Source organism: Barbus barbus (genome assembly GCF_936440315.1).
Source record: "Barbus barbus genome assembly, chromosome: 40".
NCBI classification, from domain to species: Eukaryota; Metazoa; Chordata; class Actinopteri; order Cypriniformes; family Cyprinidae; genus Barbus; species Barbus barbus.
The window spans coordinates 10,718,093-10,741,173 of record NC_136718.1 but is presented as its reverse complement, the minus strand read 5'-3'; the positions used below and the strand labels follow the sequence as shown (position 1 = coordinate 10,741,173).

Below are 23,081 nucleotides of genomic sequence, written 5' to 3'. Positions count from 1 at the left end.
GGACTTTTATTTTGAAATGTGATTGGTCGAAGCGTGTTATGGATGGACAGCCATGGCAAATTCTTACCCGTTGTAAATTGTTAATTCTAAGTTTACAATGTTTATAGTAAAAGTTAAAAGTCGTTGTATTTGTGGGCCGTTTACATAGTTAACAGTAGACAGTTTATCCGTGGTTTAAACGTTTCGTCAAGCTGTCAAGAAACTAGGTATCTATCATAATGTCAAAATTCGGTCAGTCAACACAACCTGAACACGTGTGTTATGTGCTATGCTCTGAATTCTCATGAAGGCATTTCATTTAGAAATCATGCTTTTGTTTATATTTTATCCCGTAACGTGGGTCATTATCAAAAATGTTGATCTCCCGTCATAAAAAAAAAGGTTCTAGAAGTTTTGAATTAAGACCAATATTGGTGGTATTTATTAACATCATGGAATTATTACTACTAATAAGGACAATACGAATAATTTTCTTTGTTTTGTTTAGGTTATTTGTATTATTTCACCAAAAATAATGAAAGCCTGTGACACATTCTCATAAAATATTCATTTTCTATTGTCAACAGCATCTCAAAATAAACATGAATAAAATTAAACAGGATTTTCAGCCTGTGGCCCTTGGGAACATATTTTTCTGTTTTGTTTTTGTGTGTGTGTTTGGAAAAGTCACTGTTGTCACCATATTTTGAAAATGACCCATCTGCCAAATACATAATTAGTTAATTTCCATCTTAGTCGAAATTATGTTCACGAAAAGCATTGTGTAGCTTAAACAATTTACAAGATGTTTACCTTTAGGTATGTTATAGGTGGGACAAACCCACACTGAAAACTGATTCAATCTAGAAACTCTTTGAGGTATTTTTTTTGCATGTATGCTGCCTAATCCCCACTGAAAACTGAATAGTATTTATTAATAATTACAGATACTTTGATGCCAGATGCTGGAAAACAACTTGTGACAACAGCAATGTCCACAATTAAATGTGTGGTAGTTGGAGATGGAGCCGTGGGTAAAACTTGCCTTTTGGTTTCATTTACAAACAAGTTCCCATCAGAACCAACAGTAAGGATTTTTTTACATTTATGCATGCAATACTATTGCTCTCCTTGGTATGTTTTTTCTCGACTGGCATAAGAAAGAAAAAAATACAACCCATATACCTGTTATCAGCGATAACTGCTGAATAGACAGTTATCCCATCCCTTGCAACACATTGAATGTGTGAAAATCATCAGTGTAGTGTCAATTCGGTTGCTCTGTCATGTTTTCCTCTTTTTTTTTTTTCCCTCTCAGGTGTTTGATAACCAAGCTGTGACTGTAATGGTTGATGGTGAACCGTATACCATTAGATTATTTGATGCTGCAGGTATGATAATAACACTGTTTGTGAAGCATTGTCAACTTCTCGTGAAGTTGACTTTTGACGTTAAATCAACATTTGGCACTGATCCTGACAAATCTAAATATATTTCAATATTTTGTAGGTCAGGATCAATTAAGACCCTTACACTATCCCCAAACTGACGTCATCTTAGTTTGTTTCTCTGTAGTTTCTCTGTCCTCTTTTGAAAATGTAAAAGAAAAGGTGAGTCTTTCAATGATCTGTCAGTCATGTGGAATAATGTGTTTGTTGCTAACAACAGTTCATTTATAATGCAGTGGGTGCCTGAGATAACTTATCACTCTCCGAAAACCCCCTTTCTGCTGGTTGGAACTCAGATTGACCTTCGAGATGATCCTATAACTATTGCAAGGCTTGCAAAAAACAAACAAAAGCCAATCAAACCAGAGACAGCTGAAAAACTAGCCGGAGACTTAAAGGCAGTGAAATATGTTGAATGCTCTGCTCTAACACAGGTGGGTATGTGTTCTTTCACTGTGTTCGGTTTATAAAGCCAAGTTTTAAATGTTTTTCTTTATTTGTACAACAAAGCGATACATTTTTTTCCCCTTTGTTACAGAAAGGACTCAAGAACGTATTTGATGAGGCGATATTAGCAGCTCTAGATCCCCCAGGATCCCAGAAGACATGCAAATGTGTGGTTTTATGAACTGGACACGGAAGCATCATCAAAGACAAATCTGGGTGTTAACCAATAGGATTGTTTTATTTTTGTACAGGTTTATATCAGGAAAGTAACAGTAACTTTTACTCAACAGGTTTTTTTCCCTGTCATTTACGTCTGTACTCATATCACATAATGAGATGATATGTGTGCAAATGTTACTGTAGTGCCTTTAAGACTTTAATGAAGCTTCAAAACAAAGATATTCAGATATGATAGGGTAGAGTATGCTAATTTGTCTAATAAGGAAGGAACATTTTGAAGTAAATACTTTCATTTATGTGCGGATGTCTGTTATCAGCTTAAATTAGAAGACTTTACAGAGCCATATGAATATGTCTTGTCCCATGTTAGGGGTAAGTCGTGTTATGTCAAGTTGAGTCACTGGGGAATATCTGAGAAATCTGACTTAAATAAAAGTATGAAAAAATATTTATACAGAAACTGTATACTAAAGGGATAGTTCATCCAAAAAGAAAATTCTGTCATTAATTACTCACCCTCACCATGTTCCAAACCCGTAAGACCTTCATTCATCTTCGGAAACACAAATTAAGATATTTTTGATTAAATCCGAGAGCTTTCTGACCCTACATAGACAGCAACGCAACTGACATGTTCAAGGCCCAGAAACGTAGTACATCATTAAAATAGTCCAATGTGACATCAGTGGTTCAACCGTAATGTTATGAAGCAATGAGAATACTTTTTGTGTGCAAAGAAAACAAATATGACAAATCTGCCAAATGACTAAATGTAAATATAAATGACGACTTTATTCAACAATTTCTTCTCTTCTGTGTCTTCGATGCCCATTCATGAGAGTACCATGACGTATGCGCACGCATGAACAGAGGTCTTATGGGTTTGGAACGATATGAGGGTGAGTAATTAATGACAGAATTTTTATTTTTGGGTGAACTTTCCCTTTAAGATTCTTGGTCTCAATGTTATCACAATGTTTGATAGATAAGGCTCTGATAAATAAGAAAGGAGTGAAATATAAACATAAAACTTGATTTATATGTTGTCCAAAAATAAATACAAATGCAGAATGATCATGATAGAGTCTTCAAGTCGCATCCAATACTGAGAGATGCACTTATAATTTTCATAAGGCTTTTAAGGTCACGGTTACATATAATAGTGTTTCAGATAGCAGACAGTAAAACACTATCTCTCTTCAGCTGGACAGATCTCCACACTACTGTTAGTGACCCGTATACCATACCAGCCTGCCCAGAACTGTGTATCCTTCCCTCCATGAGTGAAACGGACAAACCGAACCCCAGGTCCATAGTTCTTAAAGACATGTGTCATCTGAAATCAATTTAAAAATATATATATGGTGAGAATGACAGTTATTTTATCAGGTTTAATTGATCATTTTATTTTCTTCTACTCACTTCACACCACTGCTGATCACTCCACTGTGGAAAGAAAACTGGTTTAGGGTCAAAGGTACTGATGGGTTTCTTCTTCTGATCAAGCAACTCCACACAGATCTGATACACACTTCCACAATCGCAGCGTGGTGCGTACCTGCATCAGACAAAACATTGTCAAATTAAACTTTATTAACTGGTATGATATATAAACCACTGATACTGTATCATGAAATCAGAGTTTTAGTGAACGCTCACCAGTCTGATATTTTGATATGAGGTTGCAGATGATCCATGAAAGCAGCGCTGTAGCCTTCTTTCTTCAAATCAATCAGCTGTTGCTTTAAACATAACCTGAGGACAAAGTTCATGGGTGACAAAGAAGGCCTCAGCTATTATCTCTTTGGTTAAATATATTTATTTTAGGTTTGACTTATCAGCTGAAGAACAGGTCGTATCAAACTTACCAGTATGAAGTGACAAAATATTTTGAGACTGTGCAATTTGGGATTTCTTCTGAATTATCTTCTACTGTCCAGCGGTCACCACCATTCTGTACAATCTTCCATCCACTGAACTCCTCTAATCAGACCAGCAGAGAAGAGCACAGAATATAAATGGAGCGAGTGACACTGGCATTGCATTTTCAGAAGGGAATATGGTGGCAAACGAATAGTGTTAATATTAATCGTTTAAATATTGAGTGAATTTAGGGTCATTTCATTTCAAGTGGTCCAATGAATGCTGCTTGACCATTGCCTCTGTGTATTGTTATTGCAATACCAGTATTTTTATTTTATTTTATGTGGTTTAACCACAGTGGCCCTCATGGCCCACAATATTTGCAAATTGTTGTTGTTCTTTAGACTTAAAATTTAAGGCCAAATGTAATGATCAATATTGCTCAGGGTTCAAAATTGAGGGTCAATTTACAATGGGAAGGATTTGAGTCTCAGTCATAAATAAGTATAGCATGCATGCAGAACATTTCAGGGGTTTTTTTGTTTTGTTTTTTTAATGGGAGTGAGAAAGTGTGGAAAAAGTGCAGTTTCTTAACATTTGGATGTTTGCTGAGGCCCCCTAGTGGTCCCTAGCCCCCTGCATTAAAGCCACTGTTTCAGATCTCATTAACAAACAAAAGTATGTCAATCATAAACAATTACTGTACAATACTGTTCAGTTTTATTATTTGTTATTCATATCTAACAGTACATGAATACTGTAGGCTTTTCCCCAGATTTCTACTAGCTCTAGGTCTGTAAACAGCATAAAATCATACTCTAATTTTTACTGCAGAATGCTTTCATAGAGGAAATGTATCTGTGAAAATTTCATCTTCCAGTTTGGCCCCCCACCAGAAATAATCAACTAAATTGAAGGACATTTTTATAAAAATGGCACTTTCTCACACCTTTTTCTGTATTTTTTTCTTATTATATGCCATCAAGATCTGTTTTTGAACTAATGAATTATAACCCTAAGCTAAGATATTGAGGTTTGTGTAAACGTCCGTATAACCAAATTAGTTGTGGGCCAATAAACATGATGGTCACTGAGCTTAAAGTTAGAAAAAAAAAGGTTAAGCCACAAACTTTAAATTATATATTATATATATATATAAAGTTTATATATATAATATATATATATATTATATATATAAACTTTATATTATTTCTATATTATAATACACAGTATGAAAAAAAAAGATTTACGAAAGATTACGTTTAACTTTTTATTTTATTTTAACTTAACTATTTCTTTAAATGTCCAAGTCTGGAAAATAGTATAGTAGTCTAGAACATGTGAAAACGAAAAATAAAATGTTTGAGGAATATCAATAAAGTGCTGCAAAATTCTACCACTGTGATTCCCAAAAGCCACTAATGGCTTCAATGATCAACTTAGATGCTTCTGGGAAATGCAGTCCAGAATATGAAGTGTACTGCTTCTTAAAAATATTACACATTTTCAATTTTGTGGCTCACCTTCTGCTCTGGGATTCTTGATTAAGTTACGTCGTTTCTTAGTTAAGAAGTAAAACAAGCGCCAGTCATCTGGTGGTCTGGAAGCATCACAAGGCTGGATCCCCTCTCTCCGACAGCGCACTCTCCAGTGTGCAGCACTGTCCACCAGCTCCTTCCACTCATGACACACCAGACGACAGACTCGCACCACCTGATGCGCAGGCAGGTTCAGGAGGATCTCCTCAACCACAGCTAGAGGAACATCTGCCTGCATAAGACAAGTCAGTCCATTTCAACTAGCATTTAATTTCATGCTAATTCTATGACAACTGGCTATAACTGAAACCAAGAGCTCAACAACTTACTGAGTCTGGTCTGGGTTTAAAGTCCATCGAAGCATCATGAATGTGTCCGCTCTCTGACTGACCCATCCTTTGTTTTGATAATTTATGACATTCGATTGATATAAGTCACTTTTGCGGGTCTGGATGTACCTGCGTGTGGAAACACGGAAGTTATGTCTCATAGTCTGACGATGCTGCTGTTGCGTTCTTCCAGATAATCACATGTTTACCGAGACCCCGAACCGAAAGTTCTGTTACCGGAAGCGTTATGCGAGCAGCATGAGCGTTGGCTGTGTCCAAATTCAGGGTCTGCATCCTTCGGAGTACTCATTTGAAGGATGTTACGTCACAGCGCCGCGACGAAGGCTGTCCAAATTCGTAGGATCCTTCAAATGCGGCCCACAAATACGTCCTCCTTTTCCCCGAATTGGATCCTTTCCCGTCCTACCTATCCCATAATTCTTTTCGGCAGAGCGTAATGGCGGACGAAGCGAGCGGTAGCGGAGTTTCTCTGACAAAACAAGCTAAAGTTTATGCTTCGGCTCAATGAATTTGTAGGAGAAATTAGTAGAATACTTAAAAACAAATAAAAATAGGCTATAATGGCTTACCTGGATGTGACTGTCTTGTAGTCTGATATAAAAAACTCTCCGACAACGAGCAAAGAAAGTATTTAATTTATTTAATTGCTTTATTTCTTCCAAAATAATTAAAATGAGGAGAATAACTCTTTGTTTGTCCATTTTCCCGCTTCTTGCTTGGCGCTGTCACGATTGCTAGGCGACAGGATATGAGCAACGGGTAAGGGAGGGAACTGAAAGAAGGGTAGGCTGTCCAAATTCACAAACACCGACTTCCGGGTTTTGCGGTCGTCGGAGGATCCCTCCTCCTTCAACCGGGTAGGAAGGATCCTAAGGAGGATGCAGACCCTGAATTTGGACACAGCCAAAGTGGCCGGAAATCATAAGGATGCTTCTCTATGGTGGCCTAGAGAGTTCAACGCGCTGCTAATAGAAAAAACACCCGCAAATTAAGAAAACAACTTCATCAATTTGACAACAAACGCGCTGCAACAACACAACCAAATAAAAAAACGCACTGCGAATAAAATGATTTATTTGGTTGTGTTGTGAGCATTTGCTGCACCTGCTGTCAAATTGATGATGTTTTCTTGATTTGCTGGTGCTTTTTCTGTTTGCATGTGTTTTCTGAAGTTGCAGCGCATTGAGCTCTCTCTCCTTTTTATTTGTGTTAAGTCACTCAGGTTTTAGCATCAAATCAATTTAATGGTATCATCACAGCTTTAGGTGTACAATTTGAACTTAGCCAATTTGCTGATGACACTGCAGTGTTTTTGAAAAACAAATCTGAAGTACCAAATATATTGAGGTGTTTCAGGCCTTAAAATGAATTTAGATAAATCTGCATCATTTCCCTTCAAAGATTGCTCCTCTTCAGAAATAGAGAATATAGATTATAATACTCTCAATGACACTTTGATAGAGTTTGTGAAGAATAGAGAAAGTCCTTGGAATGCATTTCCTAATGATATATTTAATACTCTTGGAGGCATAGACTTTGTTGAAATTTAATTTTTCTATTGACAAAATTCCTGTTAAATTGTCCGGTCCTGTTAGCAAAATTGGTGTATAAGCAAAAGTTTTCACCCCACAACTATTTCATATGAATAACAAGGATTCATATTATTTAAAAACAAATCTTTATTCCATCATACTTGGTTCAAGGAAGGTATTCTTTTAGTAAATTCCCATGGGTACTTGTTGTCGTATACTGAATTTCTTCAGAAATTCCAATTACCAGTTAAACCAAGAGAATTTGCTGTTGTTTTTGATGCAATTCCAAAGAGTGTGATGTTACTGTAACTCAGAAGAAATCAGCATGGTTAATCCTTGTGAAAATGTTGATGTTTTAAAACAACAGTGTAGCAATAAGATTATAAGGAATGCTCTTTGTTCTGTGTTTTTACCTGCAGCAAGATTTTTTTGGTCTTCTTTATTTGGTAATATCTCTTGGGTTAAAGCATGGAAACTGCCAAATAAGATTTGTATCAATAACAAAATTAAAGAAGTGTGTTACAAAATACTTCAAAGAATTTATCCTGCTAAATTCATATTTCGTATACTTGTGAATTTTGTGGTCAAGAAAAATAAACTATGTTGCATCTTTTTTGTCCAGTGTATTTACTCAAGATTATTTTGGAAGGATTTGGAATTCTATATTAACAGAAAAATGGAGCGTATGATAGAAATTTGTACATTTGATGTATTGTGATTGTAAAGAACATATTATACATTTATTTTATTAGGAAAATTTCATATAAGAAAAAGTGGGCTCAATGTAAACCAAATTTTGCACATTTTATAAGTGATTTTAAATTATATGTAAACCTCTTGGAACAAAGAAAAAACAAAAAAGCAATGTATTTATGTAATTGAAATTTATGTAATTTTCTTCCATTTATCTCTCTCTCTAGCAGCTAATGTTAATTTGATCATGTGAATATGAAGACTATATGTGCACCTCTTATTCCTGTGGCACTGAATTAATAAAGTGTTCTGGGAAAAAAAAAAAAAAAAAAAACACACAAGAGGAGTTATTATTGCCTGTTTTGAGAAGATGCATTTGATAAAGCGAATGATCTTTCTCGCTCTCAATTTAAGATTTAATATGAACAAATATGAATGACTATCTGCTTTCCAAAAAATATTTCAACATTTTTTTTTTAATATACAGGTTTCTGAAATCACATTGTAATAATGTTTGAAAATTTAAATAATTTTAATAAGCAGTGATAAGAGCTGTTTGATTTGTTTGTAAAGTATAATTTGCTGTATAATTGCTGCTCTTTATTATGTTTTTTTTTCGATACATATTTTATCCATGTAAAACATTAAACATTTGTATAGATTGCAAAAGTCCTTACAGCTTCATTCACTTCCTTTATACATTTCTTACATTCTTTTACAACTGTTACAAATGCAAAATTAGTGTAGCAGATAAATGAAAAAAAAGTATCAAATACTTTAAACATGTAATTTTACTGCAACACTTTAAAATGAACTGCACCTCGAAGTCATTTCATTTTCAGCTATATTTTGTAATAATCAGTAGGAAACCATAAATCTCTGGATTATTATACCATCACTTATGCAAACCGATTATTCCATTAAGTGATATAATTTCTAGAAGTGCTGTGTATTCCTGTATTTAGTTGCAGACTAAGGTCCTTCAGCTTAACATACAGCGTTTATTGGAACCAAATACATGCACAACAGAGCTTTTTCATTTTTCTGTCTGTTCATTTAAGGAATGTGTATATATAGCCTATAAACACTATCTCTCTTCAGGTGGACAGATCTCCACACTACTATTGGTAACCCGTATCCCATACCAGCCTGCCCAAAACTTTGTATCCACCCCTCCATGAGTGAAACGGACAAACCGAACCCCAGGTCCATAATCCTTAAAGACGTGTGTCATCTGAAATACAGCAGAACAAATAAAGAGACAATGAAGCCTAGGCTGTTAGTTTGATTGTAGGGGAATAACTTGACTGTCAGTATTATGCTACTCACTTGACACCACGGCTCATCATTCCACTGTTCAAAAAAAACTTTCTCAGGCTGAAAAGTACAGATAGGTTTTTTCCTCTGATCAAGCAACTCTACACTGATCTCATACTGACACCCACAATCAAAGCGTGGTGCATACCTGTAGAGAAGGCAATACGTAAATGTGCTTTCATATTAGAACCTGGTTTGTAAGTAACACTAGTACTGCATTTAAAGGGACAAAAATTAAAATTCTGTCATTGTAACTGTGGAATAAAAAATAAGAGGTTCTGAAAGTCAACAGGGTCCAAATGACACTGGAGCACATTGACTTCCAAAATCAAAGACGGTTTTCAAAACATTCTTTATGTCCCAAAGACGTTTTGGACATGTTTGGATTTTTTTTTTTTTTTTTAAACGAAGTTACAATTTATGCAGATTCTTGCAATAATAATTATAATAAAACTATAGCAATAACATACAGTCCCCTCCATAAGTATTGGAACAGTAAAGACAAAATTGCTCTGTTGGCTGTGGAGTTAAGACATTTGAAAATATGATTAAAAGATGAATATGAGACAAAACTACAGAATGTCACATTTTATTATTGGGTGATTCAACACACAGATGTTTTACCAGCTAAGAAGTTCAGCACTTTTCATCTCCCAATCTGATGTGAGCATAAGTATTGGGACAGTTGAACATAAGGCAGATATAAAAGATTAAAAGCTATTATTTAGTTGCAGATCCCTTGCACACAATCACAGCAGTGAGTCTGCGACCCATAGACATCACCAGACTCTTGGTCTCATCCTTTGAAATACTTTTCCCAGTCTTTAATGCAGTCAATTCTAATTGTTGCTTGTTTTGGGGAGTTTCTGCCTTTACTCTCCTCTTCAGCTGGTGAAATTCATGTTCAATCGGATTTAAATCTGGAGATTGACCTGGGCAATCGAAGACTTTCCATTTCTTTGTCCTTATAAATTCCTTGACTGAACTGGCAGGGTGTTTTGGGTCATTGTCCTGATGCAATATGAAGCACTTCTAAGATGGTTTTGTACCCTTCCAAATTCATTCTGCTACTGTCATCATACATTAAGTCATCAGTAAAGTTGAGAGGGCCTGTTCCAGAGACAGCCATGCATGCCCATGCCATGACACCACCTCCGCCATGCTTTACAGATGAGGCTGTATGCTCGGGATCATTGCAGTTCCCTTTTTTCTCCACATTTTTGCTTTCCCATCACTTAGATAAAGGTTCAAAAACACAGTTCAAAACTCTTCTGGCTCACCTTTGTGCTTTTTTGCAAACTCTAATCTTGCCTTTCTATTTTTGGTGCTGGTCAGAGGTTTGCATCTTGCTGTGTAGCATCTGTAATTCTGTGTCAAAGTCTCCTGAGGACAGTAGATTGTCAGAGCATCACCCCAGCTTTCTGGAAGTTGTTGGTGATTTTACAGACACGTCTTTTAGGGTTCATTTTCACAGCTTTTATTATTTGTCTGTCATCAACTACTGTTGTTTTTCTCAGCCGATCAGGTCGTTGTTGGTTGCTGGTGTCGCTGGTGGTTTCCAAACTCTTGATTTCTCCATGCCCTTTGTTTTTGCTATAGCTCTAATTGACTTCCTCTTTTCTTTTAGCATCCAAATTGCTTGCTTTTCTCTCAAAGTCAGTTCCCTCACCTTCATCCTGGTTTGTGTGCGTCATCATCGAATGCAAGATTCAGAATACAGAAGTAATGGATATAACTGATACAACACATTCCCTGCTTTTAATATCTGAAGAATTAATGCAACAGGACACAGCTGATCACTTAGAAAGACCTGTGAGGCAACGGTTCCAATACTTATGCTCTCATCAGATAGAGGGATGAAACTCTAAAAGTGCTGAACTTCTTAGCTGGTAAAACATCTATGTGTTGAATCACCCAATAATAAAATGTGACATTCTGTAGTTGTGTCTCATATTCATATTTGTAAATGTCTTGACTCCACAGCCAACAGAGCAATTTTGTCTTTACTGTTCCAATACTTTTGGAGGGCACTGTAAATATTTAAATCTGAATACAATGACCCAAATGGAAGGGTCATTCACATTCAAAATGTATTAAATTCATCATCAAAAGAATGAAATTGACCTCCTAAGATATAGAAGCATGAAATGAGTTTGAGTGAATGCTCACCAGTCTGATATTTTGATATGAGGTTGAAGTTGATCCATGAAAGCAGCGCTGTAGCCTTCTTTCTTCAAATCAATCAGCTGTTGCTTCAAACATAACCTGAGGACAAAGTTCATGGGTGATTCATGTGTGGACTGGCTTGCTGATTGATAATCACCTCTTGTCCAATAAATAAGCTCAAAACGTTCTAAGATTTAAAATATCAAATGTACCCATAAGATGTTACAAAACATTTTGTGACCGTCTCATCTGGAAATGGTATCCTATTTTCCTCTGCAACCCAGCGGTCACCTCCATTCTTTACAATCTTCCATCTTTCAAGTTTATCTAATAAGAACATCAGAGAAGAGATGTTAACTGAAACAAAAATTCCCACGTTAATAAAGACATTACCTTCAATTATATGAATGTATGCACTATGTTTGTACTCCCTGTACTGGAAGCTCCTGACACCAAGACACCTTGTGTGTGTAAATAAAGCTCTTTCTGAAGACACTTATTGTTCAAACCTATTTATGTAAATCAGGGTTATTGTTAACCTTAATTTTAGTTACTTGATATTTAAAACATTACTCGATATATAATAAACATTTATTCCAACTACTTGCAATGGCAACCGTTCTCATTTCCATTTAGTACTAAAATAAACTAAAACTGACATAATTAATAAACACTGTACAGACATTAGAAAAACTTATAATGACAAAAACACAGAACAAAATTAGTACAACTTCAACTAAAATAAAATGAAAACATAAAAATTAATTCAAAATATTTATAAAAACTACAATAGTATATCAGTGATATTGATAGGAATCACCTTCTGCTCTGGGATTCTTGATTAAGTTACGTCGTTTCTTAGTTAAGAAGTAAAACAAGCGCCAGTCATCTGGTGGTCTGGAAGCATCACAAGGCTGGATCCCCTCTCTCCGACAGCGCACTCTCCAGTGTGCAGCACTGTCCACCAGCTCCTTCCACTCATGACACACCAGACGACAGACTCGCACCACCTGATGAGCAGGCAGGTTCAGGAGGATCTCATCAACCACAGCTAGAGGAACATCTGCCTGCAGACCTGAGCACTGACACAGGAAGAAAGATAACCTTTCAGTTCTATTTTTTTCTAGTTTTTTTTTTTTTTTTTTTTATCTAGTTATCAACTGAAACCTTCCAAAAAAAAAAAAAAAAAAAAAAAAAACTGACCACTAAGCTGGAATGACCAGCTGGTAACTGGTTTATTGCTGGTCTACCAGCTCGAACCTCCTATAGAAACCAGCTACCACGTTCTGCAGAATAAAATAAAAATAATAAATATAGCTAAATCAAGCATAGTTGGCTGGTTTAAGGTTGTCTCCCAGACTGACCAGCTAAAGAAATGATCAATACCCCTTTAAAACCAGCCTGCAAACCAGCTATGACCAGGCTAGGCAATCTTAGGCTGGTTTCAGCAGTTTTTTCCCCTTCACAGGTCATCTGTTATCTTAAAATGGACGTTCTGGCAGAAAAGAAAGTCTATTTCTGCGTTTAATGTCCGGGCCAGTTTGATTATAAGCATGAGCAATTTACTGCGTCTAATCTGGGTTTCCTTGAAGGGACATGAATATGTCCGCTCTCCGACTGACCCATTCTTGTTTTTTGACATATTTGTCTTTTATTAGACATGTTTGCGGGTCTGGACCTACGGGTGCAAACACGGAAGTTACGTTTCATAGCCTGACGCTCGAGATTACACTAATCCAATTGAAACACAAACAGTAGTAGCTACTTCGCATTAGTTATATTTCAGACCCAGACAGACATCGTTGTTCTAAGCAGTGATAACGACTCTTGACTCTAATCTGCTCCTGGTAACCCGGAATGTGTCTGGCAGAGCGCGTCTTGGCGGCTCACTCCAGCATTTCCGTTTTATACATACTTCTTTCCGGTTGAGATATTCCATTAGCCACACGTACCATGATTCTGGTCAGAATTCGAATATATTCCTTAGGAATCACGTGTTATTATCAAGATCGCTGTAAAACGAAAGCACGGATGTATCTGAAGCTTGTTGTTTACGTCATGGCTCCTCCTACAACACTGACGAATGCAAGACGATTGCAGGATATAAACACTGCAATGGAAAAAAAAAAAAAACACTGCAATGGATACATTAATAAAGTTCTTACCTCTAGAGCAGTGCTTCCCAAACCTGTCCTGCACATTTTGTATGTCTCCCTAATCAGACACCCAATTTAGTTCTTGCAGTCTCTATTAACGAGCTGATGAGTGGAATCAGGTGTGTTAGATAAGGGAGACATACAAAAGGTGCAGGGCAGGGGGTCCTCCAGGTCAGTTTTGGGAAGCACTGCTCTAGAGTTCACTCTTACGTATATTTAGCACGAGTAAGGCAATGTGTATTTGGCGTGCTGTCCTGGAGAAGGGCTCAGGAATGGCCCGAACCCAGAGTACTTACTTTCTCATGTGTTGCACGGTAGCCTACTCTCATCTGGTGGACAAAGAAATGAAGCTCATCTGCTAAACTGTAGTTCAGTTAGCAGCTGGTTAAAGTGTGGATGTACAACAGTTCTTTTGACAACATGCTATTTTTGAAGCAATAAAAATAGCTGTGAAAACTATTAAGTGTGCTGTTGTAATAGAACCAAGAGGAGTTACACTGTCAGTAAATTAATGTGAGATGGTGGGGTGGGGGGCTTGGTAGCAACTAGACTAGAACAAATTACATCAGGCATGAAGTGCAATATTATAGTCTTATAAATAAATCAAGAGTTTTTAAAAGAAGTTTTAAATGCTTTATTCAAAAATGTCTAAATTCCTTTTAACAGTGTAATATACAATATATACACACATTCTCTCACACACATAGCTGTCCAAGAGCGGTCCAGGAAAAAAATCCAGCCATGTAATATGAAAAATAGGCCCCTTCAAAGGTGATTACAGTTTTGGGGAATGCCATAAGTTGCAGGGCACCAAATCTGGGCTGTAGAAACAAGAGACATGATGCATGGGCAGGCACATTGTCATGATGAGGCTGTTAATCACCAGCTGGCTATAGCTGTGGCTGTTTTCATATTGCAACTCTCATGTCGTATACTTCATATTACATGGCTGGATATTTTCCGGACAAGACTGTAAAAATGTCAACATAATATGTATGCCATGTTCTGTTATGAAACTCTAGATGGTGCAGGCTGATGGGTTGTTAATGCAAACTGATGATTTTCACAAGCTGATTGGCTCATGTTACATATGCAGCCAGTGAGCTTACTGCTTTACATTTAAATGGCTGGTTAGCATTCACTAGAGCAGTTCGCAGCATTCCTCTGAAACCCTCCAGCTCTACCTGTGTAGATCTGCTAGGGGTTATATGCTATTTGTGCAGCAGCACAGTGTGTCTTAAATACTCACAGCACTGTATCAGCGTATGTATTTATTGGCAGGAGCAAGTTCCTGTACTTGCTTTGCAGCAGCAGCAATAATCTACAACAAAAGTGATGCACTGAGAAGAGATCCAGGCAGACAAAGTCTTTCCGTAAAAGTGTAGTTTATTAAAAATCAATTATCATAAGTGTAAGTGATAAAGATGATGATTAAATATAAAATATGGAAATTAAAGGAAAATATTAAAAATGGATACAATATTCAAACTAAACCTATTCTGCTAAAACTAAGATAAACGTCTAACAATCTGAGTAATCAGATCTGAGTATAGTAATATTCAAGAGCCGAGAGATGAAGATCTTCAGAGTATGCAAAGAGAAGGAAAGATTAAAATGCCAGTTGAAGGGGCATTATAGGCTAGAGCAGGGATAGGCAACTTTGGACCTGCAGAGTTTAGTTCCAACCCTAATCAAGCACACCTGCCTGTAGCTTTCTAGTGATCTTGAAGACATTGATTAGCTTCTTCAGGTGTATTTGATTAGGGTTGGAGTTAAACTCTGCAGGACACCAGCCCTCCAGGACCGAAGTTGCCTATGCCTGGGCTAGAGACTTACATCTTCATAGGTCATGGAATGTTCTCGTCTGATCGACAAAATGCTAAAAATATTTACCAACTATTTTCCCTCCCTCCCTTATTTAGATAATGTTAGAGCGAGGTCAACTTGACTTGTCAAAGGATGTTGTTGCTTTACATCCTTTGAACAGAAACAGCAAGCTCTGCAAATCTTCAAATATCACTAGGCTAACTATCATATCAACTTAGGGAGTGCTTAATACCATGAAAAATAAAGACAAACCGAGCAACATCTGTGCATATATAAAAATACCTTGCAAAAACATAAGTTTCCATCATCAGGTTCAGACATAATTAATATAACAAGATGTACCTTTTATATGTTAAACAAAGGAACAAAATATATATATTTCATAGACTGCTGTTTTGTCTAATGAAGGAAAACAAAATGCACCAGGTACTGGATGACATAAATTAAACTTCAAGAAGTATTCTAGAAGATATAAATGAGTATAACTGAATACTCCTATAAAAATGTCATATAATATTCAGAAATTGTAAGTCATAGCCAAATAAATATATGAAAATATAATAAAACATATTAATAAGAGAAAATTTGTATATTCCCACACACCAAATGACTAAAAGCAGCAGCAGCATATTTCACCAAGACCAAATACATTATCATTGTCATATCCATTACCATGCTAAAATCTTCAGAGATTTGACATGATAATTATATGCAGTCTTAATTATGTGAATCATCTTCACCTCTGGGATTCTTGTAGTGGCCCAGAGAGGTTGATGCTTGTCTGGATCTCAGTCAGTGCAGTCAGAGAGGCTCAAAACAGCAGAGTTTCAGGTGTCAAAGGAAGACTTTATTACACAGAGTAACAAAGCCTAGTAAGACAGCCGCCACATTCACCGTCTCACTGGTCTTTGTTTGTTCAGATGCCACATTTTATATCCTCTAACTATCAATGTTTCAAGGTTGGCGCTTTCTGTTTTTTATTAGCTATATCTTATTTGGCCCGCCACCATTATTTTGCGGCCTTCTCAGTCTGCTATCTAATGGTGGAATATTGCTGAAACAACCCTTTTTAAAATATCTGGCCTCCCATTGGTTGGAGGTGATTTCAATGTCCTTGTGCCCTCAACCTGGCTTTTTGTTCTGGAACTTTCCATCTCTGCCCATGTAAACTCACAGTCTATATGTAGACATTCAGTTTTAGACTAATTTAACACATTATCCAATGTATTGATTACTTTCATGATTTTACATTCTCTTTTTAGTAATGTTAGTAAGATAATATTTCTATATTTTACTACAGTAAGATAATAACATTTCTATATTGTACTACTAAATTGCACAATATATTTCCCCCTCTGAGACTTTACTAAGTCTCACCATCAAATCCTTCACCCAGAGTGCAATTACATGAGTCCACCCATCCGTCTATTCTTTCTATGAACCAATAATGGTCCCTCATGCCCTCTTAACAATTGGTTTCTTCATCGAACTGCACTCCAAAGGAAGCCAGACCCAAACATCTCTCCTCACCCTTGACTAGAGAAGAGTAAAAGAATCTGTCTTCCTATCTATACACTCTTTGGGGGTCAATAATTCAATCATCATTATGTATGTAAGCATGTGCACAAAATGTTCTAGCCTTGCCCATGGGTATCATGGTTATGTAGAATATATGAATGATTAATTAACACATCTAATAAAAAATAAAACACTGGTTTGTCCCACGTAGCCAGAGGAACTCTAGGCATTTCCGGTAGCCTAGAGCGCTATCTGGTGATGTTATCCCTTGTTGCCAGAGGAGCTTTCTCCAGCCCTATCTGGTGTTGGAGTAGATGATGGGTTTTTAATCCTCCAGTTGAATCTACTCATGTTGCTAAGCACTGAGGTGCTCGTCGATCCTTTCTTTCCTTCTTTCTTTATGATGACATTTCCCAGTGTATAAAGCAATCATCGTTATAGTAATCAATGAAATTTTAATCAACGTAATCATATATAATAAACTAAATAGAGAAAAATACATACTCTTTCTTTATCATGCCCTTTTTCTGGTTGCAGTGTCTCATAACACGGACAATGACCTGCTTAAGACCCTTATCGTCCCCTTTTCTTTCATTAATCACATTATACATTTAAAGTTAGTAAATTCATAATTTCAAAATAAATGATATAAGGAGTGAATGACTTCAGGAAGGGGCATATGCCAAAGGAAAATACATAGTACCCCTAACTGCCTACCTACACTATCCAAATTCTCTAATATTTCTATGAAAGATTAAAATAAAAAAATTATAAAAAATCAAAAGGCACCCCTTCCCTACCACTCCGTTGTTATACAGGAAGGTTTTACACAGCATCGTCCAGGTCAAAGTCATCCAATTCGTCCAGTCCAGGTCCACAGTGTGTTCGTGGGTATACCCAATGTCAATTCCAGTTGGTTTTATCGATATGTTAAGCATCTGCTTGGCTGCAGCATTGGCCAGCATGGATCTGATGAAAGGCATAACACAACAGAACAGTACAAGAAACACAACAATAGCAATGGCTATTAGGATGCCCACTCTAATCAACCACTCCCTCCAAGACCCAAAAATTGAATTTAACCAGTCTCCAATCTGCTTATCTGCTCCAGCATTCTTGGTCACTTCCTCTCTCAGATTTTTCAGTTTCTCCCATTGCTTGGGTGAATGATCCATCCGGTGCTGTATTATTTGGGATATAGGTACAACAGTCAAAACCAAACATTACACAAACTCCTTCTTTCTCGGCTAAGAGCCAATTCAGAGCTTGTCTGTTTTGTCAAGCCATTTTACTTGTGGGACCTAATTGCTGTCCTAGAGCACTTAAGGCATCATCAGTGTAATTAACGAATCTCTGCTGATTGTAGTAAATATAATTGATCCATTCTAAGTTCTTATTTGGGGTTATCCAGACTTTATCTCATTTCTCGCTTTAAATTTTCCTGGTATCCCTCTAGTTTGGCCAATTGAATCTAAATACACATCTGGGTCTGTTTCATAAGCTCTTTTTGCTCTGTTTCTGTTATGATTGTCATGTTTGTCTTTATAGTCTGATTTAAGATTCATATTATCTGCTGATTGAAATATTAGAGGATTCTCTGTAGCTTCCCATTTGCTTTTTTTTCTGCTTCTTGCATCATGGGGCCTAAGTTTTTTTAAAAACACAATCTTTATTTACATACAAAGTAACATGGGGAACTAAATTGGACACCTCAAACCATTCATCAATGAATTTTTCTCTATCTATCTGCAGAGCTGCGCCTTTTGGTCCTATCACTAGGTATTGAGACATTATAGGGATTGTTAGTTCTTTTGTGTCTTTTAACCATCTTTTTTCAAAATCTGGGTCTTTGCTTTCATCATACTTCATAGTACAATGAAATTCAGTTTTTGGTAGACTTGGTTCACAAAGTTGTTCTCTTATGTATCTTCCCCATTTGCTAAGTGTTTTTTCTATATCTTCTTTCAACTCACCTAACCAATATATGTTAGCACATGGCTCTTGTGTTTGTTGTAATTCTGTGAGATTCATTTGTCTTACTGCCCTATCATTTATATAAATTCCATCTGGAGTACACCATATTTGCATTTTCAATTTACATATAGCATCCCTACCCAACAAATTGACAGGTGTATGTTCTGAAACTAAAATTGGTAATCTTATTTCAGTGTCTTCTAAGCTTATGCTCACAGGGGCCATCAAAGGAAGTAGCTGAGTTACCCCCGAGAATCCTACTGTCTTTATATATTTTCCAGACATGGGGAGGTGCGAGGCATTTCTTGGCATTGGAAGCTGATTCCTCCCCTCAGGATTCTCTGGGCAGCCCTAGTAACCTTGATCAGGACCACGCCACGGGTTGACTGGGCCCTGAGCTTGGGTCTGCACTGGTTGTTGTCCATAATTGACTCCTGGTGTCATTGGCAGGTTCTGTGGCCAAGGATTGATGTGACACTCGCTTCTGAGGTGCCCAGGCTGATTGCACCCCCAACATATTCCTAGTTTCTGTTGGTTGTTGTTGAACTTGCCTCTGCCACGTCCTCCTTGTTGTTGTTTGTTTGCTCTGGCTTGAGATATATGACCACTGGTGGTTGTCCTTGCGGTACATTGCTTGGTCCAGCAGGTGGCGCCTGTGCTGTCACAATCTGATTTGCTGGTGCAGCCACACTCATTGGTGCTGGTGGATTGACAGGCACTGAAGTGTTGACAGGTGCCATAACAGCTGAGGGTGAGGCGTCTTCGTTTTGTACTGCTTGGATCTTTTTCTTCTTGTTGAGCAGTTCTTCAAGTTGAGTCAATTTTCTTTGCAGCTCTTTTTCTTGGTTTCTCATCTTTAGTTCTTGCTTTCTGTATTGTTCCACAACATGAACCACATGGTCTCTGAATTCTTTGTGTGACTTTGAATTCAGACCTACCACATCTTCCAGTTTCAGCTTTACTGATGAAGAGTGCTGTCAGTACTCTATCTTGCTCTGGATCTCTTTCCAGTTCTTCTTTCCATCGTCTCCACCCACACATGCTGTGTACTGAGGCTGACGTTCTTGCTCAATTGTCACCAGTAAACGTCTCAGAGTTCTGCCAGTCATATAAAGTGGCTGTATGTTCCCTGTTTCTTGTGATGTAAATGGGATTTTAGATGTCCAAATTACTTCTCTTGTGTCAACTGACACTCTAAGATGAACATTGCCAAGGACTGAAGCTCCTTTTTCAAGCACTGCCCATTGGCTTGTGCAGTTGCGTTTAAGATAGAGTGCTACAACTAGATCAACTGGAATGTCAATTACATTTAATTTATTTTCCAATTGGGAAGATGCTGGAGCACAGAGCCTAAATAAATTAGTTGTCAATTGTCGAATTGTTATGTTTATGCATCACATCTTCCCAAAGTATTCCTGGCCACAAAATAATGGTAAATCTCCCTTTATTCCTCCCTCCTTCGCTCTCCCTCCTTCTTTCACACACTTACACTCAGCTCGAGCACATACGCACACACACAGTCAGTTTATGTATCTTTTCACACACAATAGGCTCATTCACTCACACACACGCACACAGCCGGCCCCCACCTTTTTTCTCCTCCTGTTCCACTCGCTCAACAGAGAGAAGTCAAACGCTCAATCTGTCTCTTCTCTTTTTACACAAAACAACCAATTCTTCTTTCTCTTTTAATAACAATTGAGTTTCACGGTTTGGATTACAGCGCTGACACTTTGGAGAATGCCCAAACAATCGACAAAGCCAATTTCTTGGAGTATTTTTGTTCTTTCAATTCTTATAATTCCATCATACTCCATTCAGTATGCTGTCTTCCCCAACACATTTACAATTATTTACACTGGTTCTTTCTTTCTACTTCTACCAATAGTATTTACATATTTATATGTTTCCAGCAATAAATGATGTTTTATTAACAAAGTTCGGGAGGAGCACGTCAGATACTTAGCCTAATTAAACACAAGTGGTACGCAATCAAGTCAATCAACTCACGGACATAAATACAGCTGACATACCTCCACTCATTTGACGGTCTATCAGCATCCCTCCACCACCCCTTCTCCACCAATATCACCACGTTCTCACCATACTACGGGGGGGATACTCTGGGTTCGGGCCATTCCCGAGCTCAGAGCCCTTCCCCAGGACAGCACGCCAACTACTTATTACCATACTCGCCAAATACGCATTACGTAACTCGTGCTAAATATATGTAAGTGTGAACTCGTGAACAGCGCAATATTGCTGGCAGGGTTAGTGATTCAAGCAAACATTCAAAGCTTCAGTGTATCAACACTCACAGACAACAAACAAAGACTAACAGTTAAATCTGCAGACACCCGTCCCTACGGGTTCATGCCCCCCTGGGCATCTACTACTTAGTACCCGTCCCTACGGGTTCATACCCCTCTGGGCATCTACTACTTAGTACCCGTCCCTACGGGTTTTGTCCCTCTGGACATCTACTACTTAGTACCCGTCCCTACGGGTTGTCCCTCTGGACACTTATCTATTCTAGTACCCGTTCGAGCAGACCCTTCACTCTGGAGGCGGTAACCACGGGAGTTTCTAATCTACTCAACACCTCTTGTGTTTTCTATTCTACTAATGGGCGTATCCTTTGACATCTGAAACTCATAAATCTATACTCACTTATTTTATGTTAAACATTCTTAAATTCGTTGATTGGTGAGGCCCTGCCCTAGACTACCATCACCCTAGTCAACCTCACAAACAATCTTATATCCAATATGTATAAGCCAAAGTTGCCTACCTTTTTTTTAGGCCTTTAATTTCTGATTAGTTTGCGTGCCAACCAGGTCTCTCGCCCGCAATGGCCCTCCAGGACGCCAGACCTCAGTCCAATCCTGTTCGTGACGCCAAGTTTATGTAGTGGCCCAGAGAGGTTGATGCTTGTCTGGATCTCAGTCAGTGCAGTCAGAGAGGCTCAAAACAGCAGAGTTTCAGGTGTCAAAGGAAGACTTTATTAAACAGAGTAACAAAGCCGAGTAAGACAGCCGCCACATTCACGTCTCACTGGTCTTTGTTTGTTCAGATGCCACATTTTATATCCTCTAACTATCAATGTCTCAAGGTTGGCGCTTTCTGTTTTTTATTAGCTATATCTTATTTGGCCCGCCACCATTATTTTGCGGCCTTCTCAGTCTGCTATCTAATGGTGGAATATTGCTGAAACAACCCTTTTTAAAATATCTGGCCTCCCATTGGTTGGAGGTGATTTCAATGTCCTTGTGTCCTCACCTGGCTTTTTGTTCTGGAACTTTCCATCTCTGCCCATGTAAACTCACAGTCTATATGCAGACATTCAGTTTTAGACTAATTTAACACATTATCCAATGTATTGATTACTTTCATGATTTTACATTCTCTTTTTAGTAATGTTAGTAAGATAATAACATTTCTATATTTTACTACTAAATTACACAATATTCTTAGCAAGTTATGTCTTTTCTTAGTTAGTGCCAGTCTTCTGTAATGGACATGTAATGGAGTAATTTTGCAAGGTATTGTATTGCCACGCATGTTGGGAAATGGCGAATTTATATTATTTAATTTGCACATTTACTTAATATGACCTTGTGCTGTTCTGGTTAAAGTTTTGCAATGAAAAATGCAATGTACAATTAATTTATAATTTATTACTTATCAATTTATGCTTCTTATATTAATCCTCATCATTTATTCAAGATATTTACTCATTACTATTATCATTTGTTTATCTTTGTTATTATTATTTATGTTCATATGTAGGCCTATATTTCTAGTATTCTCCAAAAATGTTATGCGGATTTTAAAATAAAAAGCAAGTCATCAAAACATGAAACAACACAAATGAAGGTCTATAAAATTAAAGTTTATATAGTGACCAAAAACACATGAAAAATAAAATCATGTCCAAATTGCCATAATGAAATAAATGCTAATTTAACATATATTGTAATGAACTGTTATCCCACCAGAGAATGCATTGCCATGTCATAATGTTTCAATCTGTTTCTAGGAAAGAAGATAAAGTTTCTTAGAAAAGAAAAGAAAGGTTTAAAACACGTGGCAA

The 23,081-nt window shown here is 37.2% G+C and overlaps 3 protein-coding genes across 7 annotated transcripts; 1 reads left to right on the top strand and 2 right to left on the bottom strand.

The window, feature by feature from the left end:
- Positions 1 to 13: 13 nt before the first annotated feature.
- On the top strand, positions 14 to 3,129 carry LOC306859452 (cell division control protein 42 homolog). 2 transcript variants are annotated; one of them, XM_079400475.1, is made up of 6 exons: positions 14 to 206; positions 927 to 1,066; positions 1,298 to 1,370; positions 1,489 to 1,589; positions 1,664 to 1,861; positions 1,966 to 3,129. In XM_079400475.1, the coding sequence occupies exons 2-6, from the start codon at positions 935 to 937 to the stop codon at positions 2,053 to 2,055; spliced, it is 594 nt and encodes a 197-aa protein (XP_079256601.1). In that variant the 5' UTR covers positions 14 to 206; positions 927 to 934; the 3' UTR covers positions 2,056 to 3,129. The 2 variants fall into 2 exon arrangements, with proteins under 2 accessions (XP_079256601.1, XP_079256600.1); XM_079400474.1 differs by having other exon boundaries at positions 21 to 231; positions 1,966 to 2,073.
- LOC306859449 (F-box only protein 44-like) lies at positions 2,087 to 6,538 on the bottom strand. Of its 3 annotated transcripts, none has more exons than XM_079400470.1 (7): positions 6,375 to 6,538; positions 5,785 to 5,913; positions 5,441 to 5,687; positions 3,923 to 4,037; positions 3,714 to 3,809; positions 3,477 to 3,612; positions 2,087 to 3,390 (listed from the first exon to the last, which is right to left on the bottom strand). In XM_079400470.1, exons 2-7 carry the CDS (start codon positions 5,848 to 5,850, stop codon positions 3,244 to 3,246), a joined length of 807 nt encoding a protein of 268 aa, XP_079256596.1. In that variant the 5' UTR covers positions 5,851 to 5,913; positions 6,375 to 6,538; the 3' UTR covers positions 2,087 to 3,243. The 3 variants fall into 3 exon arrangements, with proteins under 3 accessions (XP_079256596.1, XP_079256595.1, XP_079256594.1); XM_079400469.1 differs by lacking the exon at positions 6,375 to 6,538 and adding an exon at positions 6,022 to 6,218; XM_079400468.1 differs by lacking the exon at positions 6,375 to 6,538 and having other exon boundaries at positions 5,785 to 6,233.
- Positions 6,539 to 7,417: 879 nt separating this feature from the next.
- Positions 7,418 to 13,598, bottom strand: LOC306859451 (F-box only protein 6-like). 2 transcript variants are annotated; one of them, XM_079400473.1, is made up of 6 exons: positions 13,466 to 13,598; positions 12,334 to 12,595; positions 11,726 to 11,840; positions 11,517 to 11,612; positions 9,360 to 9,495; positions 7,418 to 9,264 (listed from the first exon to the last, which is right to left on the bottom strand). In XM_079400473.1, the coding sequence occupies exons 1-6, from the start codon at positions 13,466 to 13,468 to the stop codon at positions 9,118 to 9,120; spliced, it is 759 nt and encodes a 252-aa protein (XP_079256599.1). In that variant the 5' UTR covers positions 13,469 to 13,598; the 3' UTR covers positions 7,418 to 9,117. The 2 variants fall into 2 exon arrangements, with proteins under 2 accessions (XP_079256599.1, XP_079256598.1); XM_079400472.1 differs by having other exon boundaries at positions 13,429 to 13,591.
- Between the last annotated feature and the right edge of the window lie 9,483 nt (positions 13,599 to 23,081).

Excerpts from the sequence above, each read along its gene's own strand:
- LOC306859451 (XM_079400472.1), bottom strand. The coding sequence starts at position 13,452 with ATGGAATATCTCAACCGGAAAGAA. Across the intron at positions 11,613-11,725 it reads TGTTTTGTAACATCTTATGG|GTTATGTTTGAAGCAACAGC; the intron begins GTACATTTGATA and ends CTTTGTCCTCAG. Across the intron at positions 9,496-11,516 it reads CATATCAAAATATCAGACTG|GTATGCACCACGCTTTGATT; the intron begins GTGAGCATTCAC and ends CCTTCTCTACAG.
- LOC306859449 (XM_079400470.1), bottom strand. The coding sequence starts at position 5,850 with ATGGGTCAGTCAGAGAGCGGACACATTCATGATGCTTCGATGGACTTT. Across the intron at positions 3,613-3,713 it reads CATATCAAAATATCAGACTG|GTACGCACCACGCTGCGATT; the intron begins GTGAGCGTTCAC and ends TGTCTGATGCAG. Across the intron at positions 3,391-3,476 it reads GTGATCAGCAGTGGTGTGAA|ATGACACATGTCTTTAAGAA; the intron begins GTGAGTAGAAGA and ends AATTGATTTCAG.
- LOC306859452 (XM_079400474.1), top strand. Across the intron at positions 1,067-1,297 it reads AGTTCCCATCAGAACCAACA|GTGTTTGATAACCAAGCTGT; the intron begins GTAAGGATTTTT and ends TTTCCCTCTCAG. Across the intron at positions 1,371-1,488 it reads TAGATTATTTGATGCTGCAG|GTCAGGATCAATTAAGACCC; the intron begins GTATGATAATAA and ends AATATTTTGTAG.